This window comes from Rhinopithecus roxellana, chromosome 20 (assembly GCF_007565055.1).
Source record: "Rhinopithecus roxellana isolate Shanxi Qingling chromosome 20, ASM756505v1, whole genome shotgun sequence".
NCBI classification, from domain to species: Eukaryota; Metazoa; Chordata; class Mammalia; order Primates; family Cercopithecidae; genus Rhinopithecus; species Rhinopithecus roxellana.
Window position 1 is genome coordinate 64677583 of NC_044568.1, and position 21123 is coordinate 64698705.

General features: G+C 40.9%; 1 protein-coding gene across 1 annotated transcript in view; it reads right to left on the reverse strand.

The window, feature by feature from the left end:
* HYDIN (HYDIN axonemal central pair apparatus protein) overlaps positions 1-21123 on the reverse strand; it is a 392140-nt gene that overhangs the window by 209488 nt on the left and 161529 nt on the right. The window contains 4 exon segments of the mRNA XM_030924912.1: positions 3412-3555; positions 8606-8749; positions 10879-11152; positions 14684-14922. Coding sequence (XP_030780772.1) covers positions 3412-3555; positions 8606-8749; positions 10879-11152; positions 14684-14922 — 801 coding nt within the window.

Genomic DNA, 21123 nt, shown 5'->3' on the forward strand with positions numbered 1-21123 from the left:
GGTATGAAAACATTTCCTTGCATCTTGAGCATCCCTGTCTGTTATCTTTACACTCAAAGTGTCTGTTGCCTTTACACTTAAATAGTATCAAAGGATACTTTAGCTAGTTATAAACTTCTTGAGTCAACTTTCCTTCCCTCAAAACTCTGTAGTCATTGTTCTGTTGCCATGTGGCATTAAAGTGTAAGGCTGAGGTTAGTCCAAAATCTTCCCTTGATTGGTCTCTTATGCTTAGATGCCATAGAATTCCTTGGTTGTCAAGAAGTCCTGTAACTTCACTAAAATATGTCTCACTCTTGAATATTCCATATCATTTTGTCCTAGGACAAGGTGAGGCCTTGTTTCTAAAAATATTTATATCATTTTGTCCCTGGACAAGGTGAAGCCTTATTTCTAAAAATCTTTAAAAAATATTTCATTGATATTTTGGATAGACAGAACAATGAAAAGCAAGTTGATTTTGTGCCCATCTCCCCATCTCTTACGTAAGCCAATAGTTTCCCTCCCCTGAGGAAACCAAGGTTAAAAGAATCTCATTTACCCTTGCAGAGATATTCTATGAACATAATATCACATTTATATATATTCTTTTATTTTTTTTGCACATGATAGCATATCACGTACACTGTTCTATAGCTCGGTTTTCTCACTGGAAGATCACTCAGTATCAGTGCATATAAAGCTGCTTCGTTCTTTTTAATAGCAGCATTTCATTCCATCATATTATTCTGCCACCGTTTATTTAACCAATGTGCTACTGATGGATATTAGTTCCCAATCTTTTGCCCTTATAATCAACATTGCAGTTTTATCCTTGTATATAAGTCATATTGTATATTGTGTTTATGTCTGCAGAAGAAATTCCCAGGAATGAAATTTCCAGGTCAAATGGTATGAGCATTTAAATTCTTGATAGCTACTACCATATTGCCTTCCAATGTACGACATACACTGTCCGGTGCGGCAAGAGACTGTTTCCACACGCCCTTCCAAAACACAGCACTAGCCAATTTTTGCTCTTTGCCGGTCTGATAGGTTAAAAAATGTATTTCATGGTCATTTTAGTTTGTATTTTCATTCATGTGAATAAAGTTGAGCATATTTTCACATTTAAAAGCTATTTTATTTTCCCTTTGTCAACCCCTGCTCTTTTCTTTTGCCTGTTTTTCTGTTTGGTTGTTAGTATTTTTCTTGTTGGTTTGAAGAAGCTCTTTTTTAATTATGTGTGTGGTTTTATTAAAATTATACGTGCAAATGATATAAAGTGAAACTGTACTGTAAGAGTTATTATAAAAAACAGTAGTTCCTGACCCACTGTGTCATTCCACCAACTCAGAGGCCACCAGTTTCTCAATTCTCGTAGTAGGGTTTGTCTTGGAAATAATTTCCTTAGGCAGAGAGGTGGCCATCAAGCTGTGGACACACCCAGATATCCGAATGTGCAGTGAGGAGGGCTTATTCTGGGGTGTCAATACTGGCAACATTAGAAGCGCTAGATTTCCCCAGACATTTTAACCAATTTCTTTGGAGAAGAGCACTATTTTTTTCTTTCTTAAGATAAAAGCCAGCTGTCCACGCTTCCTGAATGGGGCCTGGTGCACACAGAATCCCTATAATTGTTGCCCTCTTCTCATAATTATTGCCTGTGATCCCGGAGCTACTCCACACCACTGGGCAAAACAACTCCTTCATCTTTTATGACTTCATTTGAACATTTTCTGAGATGCAGATTTTTTGTGTCTTCTTTTCAACCCACTCCCAACCTCATTCTATCTTCCAGAAGTTGGCTTCAATCTCTCATTATTTGGTGATGCCCATCCTCCTCCCCCTTTATATTACTGCTCTGGCTTCCTTCTCTTTTGAAAATTTCTACGTTTATCCTAGTAAGATCTCAGAAGGGGCTGGGCACAGTGGCTCACGCCTGTAATCCCTGCACTTTGGGAGGCCGAGGTGGGAGGATTACTTGAGCCCAGGAGTTCAACAAGACCAGCCTGGGCAACATAACAAGACTTCCTCTCGACAAATTAAAAAAGTAGCCGGGCACAGTGGTGGGCACCTATGGTCTCAGCTACTCAGGAGGCTGAGGTGGGAGGATCGCTTGAGCTAGGAAGTTGAAGCTGCAGCGAGCTGACATTGTGCCACTGTACTCCAGCCTAGGCAACAGAGTGAGACACCATCTCAAAAAAAAAAAAAGATCTCAGGAGGGATACGAGTGGGTCTTGTCTACCACCCAGAATGAGAAAGGTGCGCATGTCTGAATCTTCCTTTTCCCACCCATTTGTTCTCCTGTGCTCTGTGAGTTCACTCTGCATCTCCTCTTTCAATACCTGCATCTTCTACTTGGGCTCTTTCTAAGGACAGGCGATGTTATCTGTAATTTGTGTGAGACTGTAGGGAACACATATTTGTGCTTCTGGTCTTCTTCCTTGGGTGCATCTCCTTGCAGTTTGTTTTCATCTGCCTCTTGCTTATAATCATTTCCTCTTTTTCTTTCTCCATTCAAAGATCTTGACTGGTTTCGTCTCACCTCCTGCTTGAATGAGACCTATTCATTCAAAACATCTGTGGTGGAGGGGCGGGGCACAGTCCACAGCCTCCAGTTGGGTACTGTTGGGACACCCTGTCACCAAGTACGCTGTCCCTGCTCTCCCCAAAGATCCATCTCCCTGATTGTGGCTCACAGTAAATCTCCTTAAGTAACAGGCTCCCTCTTCTGAGATCTCATGATTGCTGCCTGCCCCCGCCCCTTCATACCCCATCTTCATTAGCTGTTTATCTAGAGAGAGAGGATGAGCAAAATGGCATGTGGGGACTGGTTTCTCCTTCAATCCTCCTCTCCTACAGTGTCACTGGCCCACGGACCTGACTTTCCCATTGGTGTCCTCACACCCGGCAAAGGATCACAGGGACAATCTTGAAGGGTTGTTTAGAGAACACTGAATCCATTGCAGACTGGTGGCCGGGGTGAGCCCTCAGCCTCCTCCCTCAGCCCGACTCAGACTTCTCAGTATCCGGAGGTGGGCTCACTGGTCTGGGGACTGGACTTGGCTATTTTCTCATTTCCTTCAGCATGGAGATTTGGTTGGACTCGAGGGAGGAGAATGAAAAGATCTTTACTATCATCAGTAGGAAGTTACTGCTTTCTGTGGATTGGCTTCATTGGAATGGGCAGGAGAGAAGGATGATTATAATGAGCTGAAGCTCTCACCATGAATGGCAGTGTTTCTACAGATTGATATTGGAATGGATTTACCACTCATTTTAAATTTTCTGTAGTCCTCCCTGTTTGCTTCCTGGATCCTTTCCATCTTTCTGAGCTGAAGTTGGGTGGCGTATCGTTACTCTTCTCTTCCTTTATCACACCCCGCCCCACCCCCAACAGCTTGCCAGAACAGCCCCCTATTAAGGTACCTCAGGAGGTGCCGGCAGCAGGGATTTATCAGTCTCACATATAAAGAAGGGTCCAGATGTTGATAGCAACAAATTCACGGGCAGGGTGGAAATGTTTTTTATGGCCAAGGGCTGGTAATCAGGTTTCAGGATACTGTTAGGTTTCTGCAAAAACAGAAAAAGATGAAACAAATCAACTTATGGTAAATACAGTAAGCTTTTAGCAACAAGTCTCAGGTTAATTGTTTAGAACAAATTTATTGATCTTTCTCTCTTTTTCTTTCTCTGTGTGTATATATATATATGCATATATATGTAGATGTATACATACATTTTTCTCCCTTGTAGAACTTTAGATTAATCATGTGGAGGCCGCGCACAGTGGCTTATGCCTGTAATCCCAGTACTTTGGGAGGCCAAGGCCGGTGGATTACTTGAGGTCAGGAGTTCGAGACCAGCCTGGCCAACGTGGTGAAACCCTGTCTCTACTAAAAATACAAAAATGAGCCAGTCATCGTGGTGGGCATCTGTAATCCCAGCTACTCGGAGGCTGAGGCACGAGGATCACTTCAACCCAGGAGGTGGAGGTTGCACTGAGCCGAGATCACACCACTGCACTCCAGCCTGGGCAATAGAGTGGGACTCAGTCTCAAGGAAAAAAAAAAGATAAATCATGTGGAATGATGTACGGTGAACTACTGAAAAGTGGACCTACATAGCCCAGACAACACAGATTAGATTTTTTTACCTCCTTGGTGCCTAATTGAGAAAAGCTACAGAAGCCAGGCTTCTGGATAGAACTATTATTATAGGGGCTTCCACTGTGTCATAAGACAAAGTCTAAAAAGTTAGTTATATCTTATGCATAAATATAGCTATCATTATAATTAATAAAACATGTTTCCCTTGTATAATATTTTTCCAGGCTTAAAACACCCAATTTGCAAATATCTTGTTATATTGACAAAAGCTCAGACCTATTTCCTATAAACTTTTCCTGATAATACCAGGATAGTTGATTTAGAAGCATCTTTTTACTCTGTTAGATATGTTAGATTAAATTTTTCTTTTTTTTTTTTTTTTGAGACAGAGTCTTGCTCTGTTGCCCAGGCTGGAGTGCAGTGGTGTGATCTCGGCTCACTGCAACCTCTGCCTCCTGAGTTCAAGTGATTCTCTTGCCTCAGCCTCCCGAGTAGCTGGGATTATAGACACGTGCCACCATGCCCAGCTAATTTTTGTATTTTTTTGTAGAGATGGTGTTTCACTATGTTGGCCAGGATGGTCTCGATCTCTTGACCTCATGATCCAGCCGCCTCAGCCTCCCAAAGTGCAGGTGTGAGCCACCATGCCCAGCCCAGATTTAATTTTTCAACTCAAGAAGGCATCGAAAATGCATCTCGAGTTGAGAGTTTCTGGCTAGACTGGACTTTTCTCATGCTGATGTTGGGGCCCACATTATTTCTTGTATTTCCTAGAAAGGGGGTTCTTTAGTATCATCAGGGGGTGACCAGGAGCCTCAATCTCTGGCCTCCAAAAAGAACCTCCCTCCAATCATCCCCTGGGTCTTCTGACAACTCTAGCCTGTCCTTCCTAGGCCTTCTTGTTTTCATTTGCTTTTTCTCTTTGTGCCAATGTCAGTTAAACCCTTCTAATTTTCTACTTTGATATGACTCTGTCTTCCAGTTCTATGCCTAGCACAGTCTCTTCCTTCCACTGTGGTTCCTGGGTGAGCTCGGGTGACCAGTGTCCCTTGGCTCGAGCCTCATGCCTTGGTTGTACTCCATGAGTCTCCCTGTGCACTGCCAGGTGACTTTACGGGTTAGGTCTGGCATTTACCAGGAGACACCAGCCTTTGTTTCCCTCCCTCTAATATGGGGTAGCACGGAACTGGACTCACCTTGCCTCTGTGGTTTGTATACTACAGTTTAGGGAGGGATGAAGCAGTACTCTGAGCCCTACAAAGGCTGCATGGAGAACCGTCCGCCCTGCGACCTTCCCTGAAGGCTGCTGTGTCACCGCAGATGGCTTTGAAGTGCAGAAGCCACACTTGGTTGGTTTTGGCAAGAGGCCATTTAGAGGCTACTGATGAGAAGGAGTCAAGCACAGAGAGGCCATTCTATTTTAAAATGACCCCTTCTCTTTGAGTTGTTCGTCTCCCCAAATATCAGCAGACATAATGTGCTGCTGGAACTTCATGAAGAAAAGTGGCTGCTAGTTTCAGTTGACCTTTTTGATCCCACAGAGATGTGGTTTCATCTCCGTGGCTTATGAATGGTACGATAGTTATAAAGTAGACCAAATCTGAGGAAACAGCTATAGAAAAATTCTTCCCATAGACAGGGTTGGTATAATTATATTCTAATGTACCAAATCAGATGCACTGCCTTGAGCTGAAAACAGGGAGACAGAACAGATAATTGGATGTTATACAATTAAATCTGAATACTGAGACCTAACAAGTCTCTTGCACATGCTGGGTAATGAAGTTGCATTTCTTCATTGTCCCTGATGTGGATTAAATGTGAGCAGGAAATGAAAATGAAAAATACAGTAAGTAGTAGGACAGATTTCAAACTTCTCATCTTTGTGGGGAAAGAGAGAAGGGTGGAAAAAAGTAAGCAGGGAACTGTAGCTCAATTCACTTTTTAATTCAATAAGAAGTTACCACCATATTCAAAATATGTGCATATTTTAATCTAGTAATAAATTCAAACAATAGACATTTAAATAAAAACATGCCCACCCCCGCCCCCGCAAAAGGCATAAGTATATAAAGAGAAGAAAAAGAGCGCTACCCACACATTTTTATGAGTGTTTATGGGCTTAGAGAAATCTAAAAAGAAACTAGGCTGCATATTTAACATACATTACAACATCTTGCCCAGAATAGCAATTCAATAAATATTCACTGAGTTTTCTCCCAATAACAGCATTCAGGGAAAATATAAAGCCACCAACTTCAGTGCAGCTGTTGCCAATAAACATCTTTCCTGATTACTTAAAAATGAAGAATTTAAAATGCAGCAATAAAGCTTAATAACTGTAGCAGGAATTCTTGTCGTATTTTCCTTTTACATGTCTCACGGAGCTTGTTGGCTTCATGTTTAGCTTGGGTTTTAGTGACAGGAAGCTAAACTAACAACGTCCACCTTCCCCACTCATTTGTTAAGCCATTTTATTTTATTTTACTTTACTTTATTTTACTTTACTTTACTTTTATTTTATTTTATTATATGGGTATACATGTGCCATGGTGGTTTGCTGCATCTATCAACCTGTCATCTAGGTTTTAAGCCCCACATACATTAGGTATTTGTCCCAATGCTCTCCCTCCCCTTGCCCCCGACCCCACGACAGGCTTCAGTGTGTGATGTTCCCCTCCCCATGTCCACGTATTCTCACTGTTCAACTCTCACTTGTGAGTGAGAACACGCAGTGTTTGGTTTTCTGTTCCAGTCTAAGTTTCCTGAGAATGATAAGCCATGGTCTCTGCTGTGTCTTTTCTGCTTATATATTGTAGGTGACTGATGCACCTGCTCAAAAGTTACTTGTTGATTTGAATTGAACTTTTACCTCACACCTCTCCTACTGGATCACAGGCTCCTTTTTTCATCTCCTAGCAGAACACCTTTTCCATGGTGATAATCAATAGATACTAATTTGTTTTAATGAACAAAATATGATGGAATCCACTACCAAAATAAATGGTCTTGAACATTCTTCTGCAAACCTCCAGGTAATGAAAGGAAGCCCAGTTGATTCCTCATGACTGGGTAGGCACTGCCACACCCAGAGCTTTTGTGTGACAACAAAGATCACACTGTGGGGCCGTGACTTAATGCTTGTTCTTCTCAGCAGGCTGTGACATTTATCAGGGAGGACTATTCTCACTGTTGTATCTCTAGCCCCCAACACTGTGCCTGGCACATGAGAGGCCTTAATAAACATTCCACTCAGCGGCCAGCATGATGGTTTCAGTGAATCAATCTGACCATGTCACTCCCTTCCTGGAAGCCCTCCAATGGCTATCCGGAACAAAACCCAAAGTTCAGATGATGCCTCCCAGGCAGGCTGCACATCGCCAGATGGACTTTTGCCATCCTTGGCACATTCTCTGTCCAAGGTGGCCTTTCCTAACTTGAGCCCTTTGCGTGAGCTATTCCCTCTGCCTGCAATTTTCTCCCCATCCCTTGTCACCAGACTAGCTTCTATTTTTACTTTGAGTCTCAACTTGAGGCACTTGCTCAAGAAATCCATCCATGACCACATGGACGAACAAGATCATGTCTCCCAGTACATGCCCTCCCAGCACCTTGCACCTCTTCCTCATAGCAATGTTTATAATGGTGACTTCAACAATTACATTTTAATAATTTGTTTAAAGTCAACCAGCTTAGCTTTGGTTATGTCTGTTTGGTTCACTAGATTTCCAGTACCAGCTCAATCCCCAACTCAGAACAGACATTCCTTACACTGTCTTGAATGGTAATTAATTCTGGATGGAAGGATGTCTAGGGGCAGGTCAAGCCTATTGTGATATCTCCTCCACCCCACCTCCTCACTATCCTGACCCCCTGCCCTGAGCAGCAGCCACTACCTTCTCTCCCTTGTCCCCTGACTCTGGCATATACTGTCTGCCCTTATGTAGAGCCATTTAAGTTAAAGAATGTGAATCTAATACTTTAAGTTGATTATTCTCCAGCTTAACCTGTATCTCAGTTTCCTCGTGTGCATCATGAGAATGATAACAGAATCTGCTGCATACGGTTGCTGTGAGGGACTACTGGGTAAATGTATGTAACGAACATGGCTCCATGTCTAGCACATACTAATCAATCAGTGGTAGATATTCTTACTGATAATTATAATTATCGATAATTCTACTCCAGTCCTTCCTCTGCCTTGAGTTTATTTTACCTGGTTAAAGTAAGATGATTGACTAAACTGCATATTCAGTGCACTGGAATACCACTTCCCTTAGGTCTTAGATATCAGGAATGATGGAAATAGAATTTCCACAGCAACTTACATGTCAAAGGATTGTAGGTTTAGATTCAAAATTTTTAGTTGAATGTGTACTGGCCTCTGAAGCTTAAAAAACACGGGCTGAGCAATGCATGGAAAAGGATGCCTGTTAATTCAGCTTTCGAAATGAAAATGTAAACATGCTGACCCCAGTCGGAGCACCCAGCCCTCGCCAGCACACGCCACTGACCTTCTCCAGTCGGTAGATGAGCTGCTTGGTGGACAGCTGGATGAGAGGCGCAACGAACTCACAGGTGACATTCACAGCCATCAACAAGCTCTTCCCTTTCTGTGTCCCGATGATGGCGTGGCACACCAGCTTCTCTTTAACTATCTGCCAATGAGATAAGCCAGCATTTGGGGAACAACTATAACTTAATACTTACTCAGAATACTTATTTACCCACTGAGAGAAAATGGATTTCCCACTACCTGCCTGGGGACACAAGGCAGAGCACACTTATGAATAGCATGCTTCAGGGGCTGCTCTTTGTCACATGATTATGTTTTTGTTAGTTAAACATGGCTTTGATGGATTCTGTATTTATTTCTGACTGCCCTGAGGCAGTTGACTTACATTCGGTTCTATATACATAGGTATAGTTATATTATGATCTTCTATGCATGAGGAGCTGTGTTGGGTGCCGGGAGTACAAAATACTGATGAATGAGACAGATAAAATCTTTCCTGGGGCTTATAGTTCAATGGTAGTTATATGATTTCTTATTAAACTATTGAAAACTGTAGTTGGAAAATTTTTGCCTTTTTATTTTTTTTTTGTTTTTAGATGGAGTTTTGCTCTTGTTGCCCTGGCTGGAGTGCAATGGTGCAATCTCAGCTCACTGCAACCTCTGCCCCCGGTTCAAGTGATTCTACTGCCTCAGCCTCCCAGGTAGCTGGGATTAAAGGCATGTGCCACCATGCCCAGCTAGTTTTGTATTTTTAGTAGACACGGGGTTTCTCCATGCTGGTCAGGCTGGTCTCGAACTCCCAACCTCAGGTGACCCACCCAGCTTGGCCTCCCAAAGTGCTGGGATTACAGGCGTGAGCCACTGTGCCCAGCCAAATTTTGGCCTTTTATACTTAAACATTTAAAAATCATGCATTAGGAATTAATATTTCTTTGGACTCAAAAAGCGTAGATTTTTATAAAGCAGAAAGATCAAAAGTGAATTTGTAGCATGAATAGGTTATGTTGAAGAGTGCCCAGGTTAGGGATGTTAATGCATTCCAGTCTCTTCTCATTTATGTAGCATGATTTAGAAGAACATTCAGGGAAGCTTTTAGTAAAGCTTAAGCTGAGTTTAGTCCCCCAGCAGCTCAGAATTAATGCCTTCAAAAATATGGACAACTCTTGATAACCACATTATAAATATGCTCTTCCAACAGCTGTCAGTGTCTTGAGATAACGGCCTGTGTTCTATTCATCTTTGCATCCTCAGTGCTTAGCACAGTATTTGTCACACTGGTATACACACAATAAAAGTTGGCTGATCACCTGAATAACAGAGAGAAGGAACACATTACCTTTTTCACAATGAGAGATAACCCCCTTTTTTTTGGAATTGAGGATGCATTTTACCTGAAAATGCTCTATGAAGAAATAATCTAATGAAATAAAGTGGAATCTGTGACCTTAGAGAAGCTAAGCAAGGGACTAGCTTTCCAGCTGTGTCTACTGGGAGACAAAGTTCTTTTTGCTTCCTATTTCATGTGGGGAAAAGTCAGTATTACCTCCAAATTTGGCGAAACAAGCAGGATCTTAAGCAAGCATCATTTCTCATCTATAAGGTCTGCATTTTGTGGGGAGAGAGAGACTCTTAAGTGACTTTGAAAGCCTTTCCTTTAGTTTTTTAACGATTTCCACACTGTGAGAGAATTGGGATAAACAGACACATGATTTGGATCTACTGAAATGTTTTACGTAGAATGTATGGAGATCATGTAAATGAAAGCAGGGAATCAGAGTTGCTGAAGATAAATGTGGTTCTTTTATTAATGCATAAAAAGAAGATGTTTTGAAATGTGAGTTGTAGTCAGTCTGGAAAGAAAGGAACAGGGATGTCCCAATACCTGAATAAGAGAGGCAGCCCAGAGTATCGATATAAACACCCTTTTTGAATGAATATTAAATTAATCCTGCTAAATGTTAATAGGATAATCTGCTTTGGCTAAAAACTGGATGTTTTTCTACCAGAGACTTGCTGGCTTGTCACTGTGGACCCTGGGCATGAGAACCTCCCTTAAGATTGGGTTCACAGTGGCTATACAAACAAATCGACGACTGAGCAGAGCTGTACCCCAAAAGCAACAGATGCTACCATGGTAACTCAGGACTGTACACAATCCTTGAGAAACCATATCCTTCCTCAGATAAATGCCAAGGGACTTTCCTAAGAAATAGATATAGTAGAGATTTAATTAGGAAAAAACAATAGTTTCCAAATGTGCTGTCCCCTTACCCTGGGAGTAGCAGAATAGCCTTCGAGTATCATATCGATTGTCTGGCCTGGGTACAGCTCCATGCTGGCGGGGTGAAGATGAAACACAGGGCTCTGTGGATCCCTGGGCTCCTGAGAGCCACTGGGCTGGGGCCGGATATGAGCATGTCCCTTCTTAACGCGGCCCTTCTTACTCAGCTTGGCCTGGGGTTGGAAGCTGTCATTCATCCAGAACAACTGTTGGACCCGACGTCCCTTGTTGATCAACTTAAAGTGGTAATAATGGGTATCTAGGCTGAAAAAGCAGAGGCAGGTGTTGAGGGGATTCCATTTAGGTATGTTCTGTTCAGCTCTACACCCTTGGGATTTACTCTTCCGGAAGGATTTCAAAAGTGAGCCACAATATAAGACTTTTTTTTAATGTAGGAAGACTAAGTCACGATGCCACTAGGAACTAACAGTGATGGGACAAGGTAGTATCTACTCAGGGGGCCAACAGGTGTGGAATCACAGACCTGGGTTTGGTCCCAGAGTCGGCACCACCATGTCAGGGGCTGTGGAAAATCTCCACTCCCCGTCAATCTTCCCCTGTAGGCCCCACACACTGCAGGACACATTCAGTTCACGTGAAAAGCAATTCTAAAGAGAAATAGCTCTGGGGAGTGAAAGGAAAGCAAAATACCTACTGGAGGAGAAGCAGGTTTCAAGCTGTGCTGAGAAAATTACTACTGACTGAGTGGAATGTCCCGTAATGATGGGCTCAATTTGAAGGAAGCTTTGAAGAAAAACCATGCATATCCTCTAAGCTTTAACAAAGGCCAGGGGGACTGCAATGGGCCAGAACACCACCGCGATTGGTCACCTATCTCAGACTAATGTGCTTTAAAGATGTTGCAATTTCATGTATTCATTTGTTCATCATGCATTCATATATTCCACAAATATTTACTAAGAACGTTCTGATTGCCTGGCTATTTGCTAAAAAAAACTGGGATTTCTAAGATCTTGGATATGGTTCAAATGTGTTTTTGTTTGTTTGGGATTTTTTTTCCCCCCACAGGCTTACTTTAAAATTTATTCTTAGGGAAAAACTCATCTCAGGACTGTTTTTTAATTTTTAAATTTTATTAGGCTTTGAGATTTCATCCCATCTATTCTTCCTTAGGAAATGACATCATGCCTGGTAAGTTGAACCATCAAATAAATAATCAGAAGGAATATTTGCTAGTTGTCAGGTATAACCATTTCTATCTAAATACATTGTGAATCTGTGTCCACGGGGCACGCTCAAGGGAGTTACTTTACTTGGTAGTTTATGGCTAACAGTAGGCTTTTGGGGGAAATAATAAACAACATACACTGTTTATAAAAAACACATACTGATTACTAGGCAGGATGTCTGTTACTTATTCACAGTATATCATTCAATCATTACAGCAATCCAGTCATGGTAAGTATATTTACTACCATTTTATAGATCAAGAAATGGAAGTTCTGAAAACCTAAGGGAGTTGTCTAAAAATATGCAATTAGAAGCGGCAGCATATGGCTATTTCTTTAGACCAGAGGTTGGCAAACTTTTTCTTTAAAGGACTAAATAACAAATATTTTAGGCTTTTGGGGCCACATAGTCTCTGTAACAGCTACTCAACTTTCCCTTGTAGTGTGAAAGCAGTCATAGACAATACGTTACAAAATGGGCATGGCTGTGTTCCAATAAAACTTTACTGACAAAAGCAGGCAGAGAGATGTAGTTTACCCAGCCCTGCTTTTGGCAATTCTTCTGGAGATTGCGGGCATAGTGATTTTATGTAAAAAAGTTTAGGCAGAGGTCAAATTAGCAACTAAAAGCTACAGTTTGCTTTTATATTCATAGAAAACTGTTAGCTAACCCTCCAATTCCATGTGTCAGAATATCCTTCGAAGGCTACTTGACACTATTTGTAGATTTAAAAGAACATGTAATTAGGTCTGGTTTGCCATGTATTGTTTTCTACAATTATATTTGAGTGCACGAAAAGAAATTTGAAACTAGAAGCACTGGTATGCAATGACAAACTACCCTAGCTTACAGCCAACAGACAGGCAGAGAGGAGGATTCTTACATTTAGCTGACTCAAAAAATATAATTGGATACTTGTCTAAAAGCATGCAATTCAACCATGTGACTTGCTTTTTACTTAATTTTCTACTAGTTTACGGCACTTTCAATCAAGTCCCATATTTTGTAGATGGAGCAGAGGGAAGGATTTTGGGGAAAGCACCTAACTGATTAATGTCAGTCACATCTCCAAGCACAGCATATATAACTTGATTTCAGGGCCTGTGAGCCCAGAAGGCAGGGGGAATACCCTTCTGAGATCTGTTCACAGTACTGCAACAGGTAAGTTCAAATTCAACTGGCCCCCAGAAGCCAACTAGTGATAGCTACATGACTTTCCTGAGGAATCAAGAATAAATCCCCACACATACCCTCTACACTTAACACTCAAACCTCATATATATATACATATTTAATTTCAGATGAGGTCTTGCTCTGTTGCCCATGCTGGAGTTGCAGTTGTGTGATCCTAGTTCACTGTAGCCTCAACCTCCCGGGTACAAGCAATCCTCTCACCTCAGCCTGTCAAGTAGGTAGGACAACAGGCATGTGCCATCATGCGAGGCTAATATGTTTTATTTTCTAGAGATGTGGGGGGTCTCCCTATGTTGCCCAGGCTGGTCTCTAATTCCTGGGCTCAAGCAATCCTCCCACCTCAGCCTCCCAAAGTATAAAGTGCTAGGATCATAGGCATAAGCCACTGCTCCCAGCCCTATAAATATATATATCTCCTCATATATATCTATATATGTGTGTGTGTATATGTATACGTGTGTGTTTTTTCTTTCTTTTTTCTTTTTTTTTTTTTTTTAAGACAGGGTCTCACTCTGTCACCCAGGCTGGAGTGCAGTGGTGCCACCTTGGCTCACTGCAACCTCAGCCTCCTGGGCTCAAGTGATTCTCCCACCTTAACCTCCTGAGTAGCTGGGACTACGTGCACCCGCCACCACGCCCAGAATTTTTTGTATTTTTATAGAGATGGGGTTTCCCCATGTTTTCTAGGCTAGTCTTGAATTCCTGAGCTCAAGTGATCCTCCCGCCTTGGCCTCCCAAAGTGCTAGGAGTATAGGCTTGGGCCACCGTGCCCGGCCCAAATCTGATTTTTATATCCACATTTAGATTGTTCTGCTCAGTGGTGTCTATACTGTACCACATCTTATTTAAATATTTAGACCCTCTAGCTTTTCCTGGGTAATCACGCAAAGCCAATGGAAACCATCTCAGTTGTTGGTGCTATGGTGGGGAGTCAAGTAGAGGACATAAGCTTCGAAAAAGCTGCTGGCTCTGCAATACTTGATAAAATACACTTGCAGTAAATTTTTACCTTCCTAGGTATGTTCTGCTTAGGTTACCACTAAGCTGTATCTGTATTTTCTATATTTATGGAGAGGGATTAACAGTGTATTAGAATTAAAGAGGAGAAATTATGGTTGAGAGTCTAAATTAATCAGAGTAGCCAGTTTGAGAGAAGAATGCATTTCCTACAAACCATATTCTTCTCGCATGTAAAGGGACACAGATTAGAGAATGCAACCAAGTTATGGCTAGAAAATGTCTTCCTGTTGCTGACATACCCATCAGGAGGCAGAAGAGTGAGGATGGGAAAGGAGAGGGACTGAGGTGGCTAGTTTTAATTACTTAAAATAATTTTCTAAAGTAGAGGTGATGCTCAGCACATGCAACATATGTGACATCTACAAAAATTGGTCCATGGTATTTCCTTACCTAAAATGTGCGCCCAAATTGAGTTCTGGAGCAAAGGGCTTATCTGAAACAATAGTGGAACCAATTCCAGAAGCCTGAACAGGAATCCGATAGGTACTGCTATTTTCAATGTCCAAAATGACACAGTCTTTGAATGTCAGTATGTCATTCAGGTTGGCGGTCAGTGCCAGTTGAATATCAGCTTCTGGAGGAACCACGCCTTCATTGGGTTCAATCGTCCAAAGGGATTTTTTGTGTGCCTGCAACACAAGAGTACAAGTTCACAGGGAAGATATTCTCGGCTTTTCATTCTATAGATGTCAAAGCCCTCTACACTTCAAATGGGTGGCACTGTGGAATTCAACATCAGAGACAAATATTATTTTTTGAATTAAAGCAGCTGGATGTTTGTTGGTTTTTCTTTTTTCAAAAAGCAATCTGATTCTGAAGAGCAAACCTACGATTTTACTTTTGAATGCTCTGTGAAGATTTTTACATCTCTTTCTCAAGGTAACAGCCCAATTCTCCAACAAGCTTATAATTATTATCTGCTATAATCTCCAGATTCTGAGACACCAAAGAAGGCACAATATTCTTTATGGAGTTTGAAATTTTTATTTTTTATTCTTATTTATTTTTCCTTTGTTTTTGTTTTTTTTTTGGAGTTTGAAATTTTTAAAATAAACGTTTTTCAAATGCAAAATTTCTAGTGTTATAGTGAGGATGAACCAATTTCATTAATAAATACAATATAAGAAGTCATCTGGATTTCTACTAATTTATAATAATTAATAATTAGCCTCATCAGAATCTCATTAGGTAAAATTGCAAACTTATTTTTGAAATACAGTCATGTGTTGCTTAACGACAGAGACACATTCTGAGAAATGTGTCATTAGGTGATTTCGTTGCTGTGTGAACATTGTAGAGTGAGATAGTGGAGCCTACTACACACCTAGGTGACATGGTATATAACCTGTTGCTCCTGCGCTGAAAACCTGTATAGCATGTTACTGTACTGAACACTGTAGGCAACTGTAACACTGTAGTATTTGTATATCTCAACCTATCTCTGTTTCTGAGCCTCATCTGCATTTTCTGTTTGTTGTTTTCTGTGATTCATTTTTGATGCTTTCTTTTGAGCTCTCTTCCAGTTCACTAGCTCTCTCTTCAGTGATGTGTAATATGCTATTAAACACATCTATTCTCTCCTTAATTTTGATTTCTGTATTCTTGAATTCAGGTGTTGGTATTTTCTATTTTTACAAGGTTTTCATCTTTTGAGAACTTTTATAATTCTGACTATGACACTCAACTTACTAGCTACTACTACTAATAATTAGGGACCCCTCCTCCTAGCCCCTCCAAGTCTTCTACAAATTTAATGAGCAAATTGTTCTTGGACTTCTCAAGTAAATATAACAAATACATATTCAATGGCTCTCAGGTCCAGGTGTTGTGGGAAATACATAACACCCTGAGGAGCTGACAGCAATGACACTAGTGAGACCAATATTTCAACAACAAAAATGGAATTCAGAAGGAGGCCAGAGTGAAAGTGCTTCAGGGGAATCTAAAGAACAAGAGCAAAGGATGTTGAAACCCTTTGAATGTCTGACAAATGTACCACACACATTTTCTTTTCCCTCCAAATGTGAAATTGGGCTTAATTATCAGGTGGTGTGATTCCTAATTATATGGCACTATATTATTAATATTACTAAAATTCTAATCTGTTTAATTGCCTATATAAACAACTATCTCAAAGTTAATAAAGAGCATCAAATAAAAAACATCCTTTTGAATGAGGTCATGTCCTTTGCAGGGACATGGATGGAGCTGGAAGCCATTATCCCCAGCAAACAAACACAGGAACATAAAACCAAACACTACGTGTTCTCACTCAGAAGTGGGAGCTGAACAATGAGAACACATGGACACAGGGAGGGGAACATCACACACCAGGGCCTGTCAGGGGTCGGGAGGCAGCGGGGTGGAGAGCATCAGGAAAAATAGCTAATGCATGCTGGGTTTAATATTTAGATGGTGGGTTGATAGGTGCAGCAAACTACCATGGCACACGTTTACCTATGTAACAAACCTGCACATCCTGAACATGTACCCCAGAACTTAAAATAAATCCTTTCCCCATTTTGATGGCTTATCATTTAGATCAATTATGAAAGTCCTGTTTTATTTTGGGAAAGACATTACTCAGAAGTACTTATGTGGATTAATCTTTATAGAAAATATTTAGTTATTACCAATATGCACTGAGAAAAAGCTGCAAAAGAAGAGATGTGGAGAGTATTTAGATGCTTCCAGGATAATAACTGAGAGGAAAAGCCACACTCTCCAGTTCATCAGAAAAGAGTTTGATTATTCCTTCATGAATCTTCCTTGTGAATCTCCCAGTAAGCTTCGTGAAGCTCCCTGAGTTTGGTACCACAGAAGAAGCCCTCCAAAGAAATGCATTCAGTAGAAAACAATGGATTTGAAAACAAATGCAAATTTTACTATTTGAGCGGGACTCTAGAGGACATTCCAGTCTAAGATTATCCTTCTTTCACTTAATTCTATGATATACCTCTTCTAGAAAAAGGAAAAAAAAGGAGAAATGTAAAAACACATGTAGCTCTGTGGGGGCTTAGGTACCATGGACTGGAAACCTCCTGACAAACTTAGGTCAGAGTTACACTGATGATCTCTGTAAGTGACATAAATGTACATTGCAGATTGCAGGCAAGAGTTAGAGATTTCATCCAGGCAGAATCTCACAGGGTGACAGTGCCTTGGAATGTCACCAAAATCCTGGTCTGGCGCCACTGCAGATTAAAAAAATAGATTCGGTCAGTGGGCCCGATGGTCACTCTTAGGAATAGGCTCACAGGTACTTAAATAAGGAAAATCTAATATTTAAAGCAAAATGTCAATTTCCCAATTTATAATTGAGGACAAATGTAAGACAGAGCAGAAAGGCTAGTTACATTTCTTCCTGGTTTGAAAATCTACATGGGAAATAAGTAAATTGCATTTTAAAATTTAAATGAATTAAATAAAGGAAAGAAGAACATTTTTCAAGATTTTAAATTGTATATAAATGAGGATGTAGATGAATGTTAATGAGGAAATTTTAATTTTGGCATTAATGGAAACTATAGATATAACTAAGTCAAGAGTCCTATTATTACTCATAAATCTTCAAATATGGAAAATCCCAAAGCGACATAGAAACAGAAAAAAAAAAAAAAAACAATTAAACATTAAATACCACACTAGATAAAGTACGACCTGGATGGAGATGTTTGTATGATCATTGTCTGTATTCAAAGGATGCGCATGAAAAAAATGATGAATCTTGAAAGACTCATCTATTTTTCAGAATTTTCTCGATAACTTTCCTACTTAAAGTAACTTGGTTCTAGCAGAGTACGAAAACAATCAGAAAACAGTAAACAAAGTCTCTGTCTCTCCAGAGCATTAATCTGTATTTGTTTATAATTTTGTATTAAAATATTAGTAAAAGGTAATAATCCTTATACATTTAATTTTCAGGACTGTAGCTCAATTATTATTGCCAAGAGAAACTATAAGGATTGAATGTTACAGTGTTCTATCCATACTTAGGTTCAAAGAAATAATTTCTGATGCATCTTCCTAATTTATCAAAAGAAACATTTTAACAGCCTCAAAGTGACAACACTAAAATCCTCTAACACATTAATCACAGAAAATGACATAAAAATGTGTTCTAAAAGAGCTGTAAGTGCAAATTCAATTTTCTGTAGACATTTTAAAATGGATCAAGGTAGTTTCATTTCATCTTGAATTTATATTACAGTAGATAGGAATCTTTGACTTTTATCATTTTCAGTGGGCATACACAATCAAAGCAATAGATGGAAATAGATTTCTCATGCTTGAGTAACCAGACCTTCTCCTTTCTTAGAACTGTTTTCCCTACCTGCTGTTCTGAAATTCTAGGCTATTATTATAGATAAGTTTGTGGTAGCTGTTGTAACAGAAAGACCCCTGATGCTCAATGGCTTTATACAACAGAAGCTTATTTCCGGCCCAAGTGAATTCCAATTGGTGACAGGTGTGAGGATGGGCTTCTGTTCCATTTAGTCTTTCAAGGATGTCTGCTAAACAGATTCCGACATATTTAACTCTTGGTTTCTAAGAGATCCATATTGACATCCATCTGGCCAGTAAGAGAAGAAAGAGAAAGGAGGGTTGTGTGCTAGGATTTTACACACCATGCCTGGAAGTGGTGCACATCACTTCTGTTCAATTCCACTGGCCAGAACTGAGTCAATGCAACCTAACCCCAATGGAGGTTGGGAAATGTAGTCTAGCCCTGGGTCTAGAGTAAAGAGAGATGAGTGTGCTGAGCTGCTAGCTGCTGTCTGCCAAAGTTTCCTTGTTGGTTCACTTTACTGCCACATCCTCAGATCTTCCCCCAACTCTCCCAGATCTCATATTTTGAAAGGTGAAGAGCTTACTCCATCAGAACACAGATCCTATGGGAATTGCCTTTCAGATCCTATGGGAACTGCAGGGTTAGAGTTCACATCCATCTGCTTTTAGGACAAATGGAGGGGCAGCTAGAGAGAAACTAAGAAAGTTCTGGGCAAGAAGATCTCACTGTGTTGACCCTTCTTCCCAAATTGGTGGCCTGTTAGCATCCTACATAGCTGTGCTCATTTATGTGACTCAGCTTACAATGAAAACATAATGCCATTTATGTTTGACATCTCACCCTGTGAGATAATGCCATTTTTGTCTTTTCATCAAAAAGCAAAATGCCTTGCAGAGAGAGAGAGTATCATCAATGTCATCTTTCCTATTCCAATAATTTGTTTTCCTCCTCTAGCTGGTAGCACAGGCCAAACCTCTGCTCAAGATAAAGTGAGAGTGTCATCAGCATAAGTGGTCTTTCAAGTCAGGGGACATTAGTTTTCAATGGATGTGTACCATTTCTCTTCTGTTTCCTGCTGACATAGGTTGGCTCTTCTGGAAAGACCTGAAGTTGTTCTTCAGGGCTGAATTGGTGAGTTTTCTGATGAAGCTTATTAATCAATGCTTGGCATAAAACCAGACAGGAAAATATATCATAGAATCCAAGACCAAGACACATTAAAATGCCAGATGCTAAGGCACTGGACTGCTCTTACCTTACATGAGTCAGCCTTGAAACTACTCTATCATCCTTGTGTCTCTCTGGTGGTTGACTTTTAGGGCTATCCCTTGCTTTTAGGGAGGGCTTGGTCAGCGTGACATTTTCCGTTATTAAATGGAAAATTTGACTAAAAAAGGAAAGGACGAATGATAATCATCTCAGCTGTGGAGGGCATTTCGTAACTCTTTCAGAACCACAATAGGGCAAAATAGTAGCTGATGGAAATAGGGTGGGAGGGAGGGCGCTGAAGCAAAGGGATGCAAATTTGAGTCCCTCCTCTGCTGCTTTCCAGATGTGGAACTTTGGGGATGTCTCCTAACCATGTATGCCTGGTCTCAGGTTTCTCATCTGTAGCTCAGGATATTGACTGTACCTTCCGTATAGAGCTGTGGGGATGGATGAGTGAGAGTGCAGGTAAAATCTCAGCACAGTGTTGGGCACAAAGCAAGTCCTCAAGAATGAAAACTATTGTCATCATTTTCCCCAAATCTGAAATGCCCCACGTGACATACAATTATGAGTTCAATAGTATTTGCTAAAAAAAATAAAAAAATAAAAAAATAAAAAATAACAAAACAGAAAACAAAGATGGATGCTAAGGAAGCATTTAACATACAAGACTCTTGCCAGAAAAGGAGAGGCTGTGGGGCTGTGATAGGCAGAATTCTAAGCTGGCCTCCAGGCTCTCCACCTCTTGGAGCACGATTATCTTCCCTCAGTTACATAGTCAAACAGAAATCCAGGTGTTGCTGTGAAGGATTTAGCACATGTGGGTAAAGTCCCAAATCAGCTGACCTTTTTTTTTTTTTTTTTTTTCCCTGAGATAGAGTCTCACTCTGTCGCCCAGGCTGGAGTGCAGTGGTGTGATCTTGGCTCACTGCAACCTCCGCCTCCTGGGTTCACGCCATTCTCCTGCCTCAGCCTCCCAAGTAGCTGGGACTACAGGCGCCCACCACCACGGCCAGCTAATTTTTTGTATTTTTAGTAGAGACAGGGTTTCACCGTGTTAGCCAGGATGGTCTTCATCTCCTGACCTTATGATCCCCCTGTCTCGGCCTCCCAAAGTGCTGGGATTACAGGCATGAGCCACCATGCCCGGCATCAGTTGACTTTAAGATAGGGAGATTATCCTCAGCGGTCGTGACTTAACCAGACTATACTCTTCCTGGTGAAAAGATTCCAAGCACAGAGGGCCTAAGGGACGGGCCACATGGCAAGGAACTCCAAAGTGGCTGAGAGCAGTCCCTGAGGGCCACCAAAAAAACTGAGGGACTCAGTC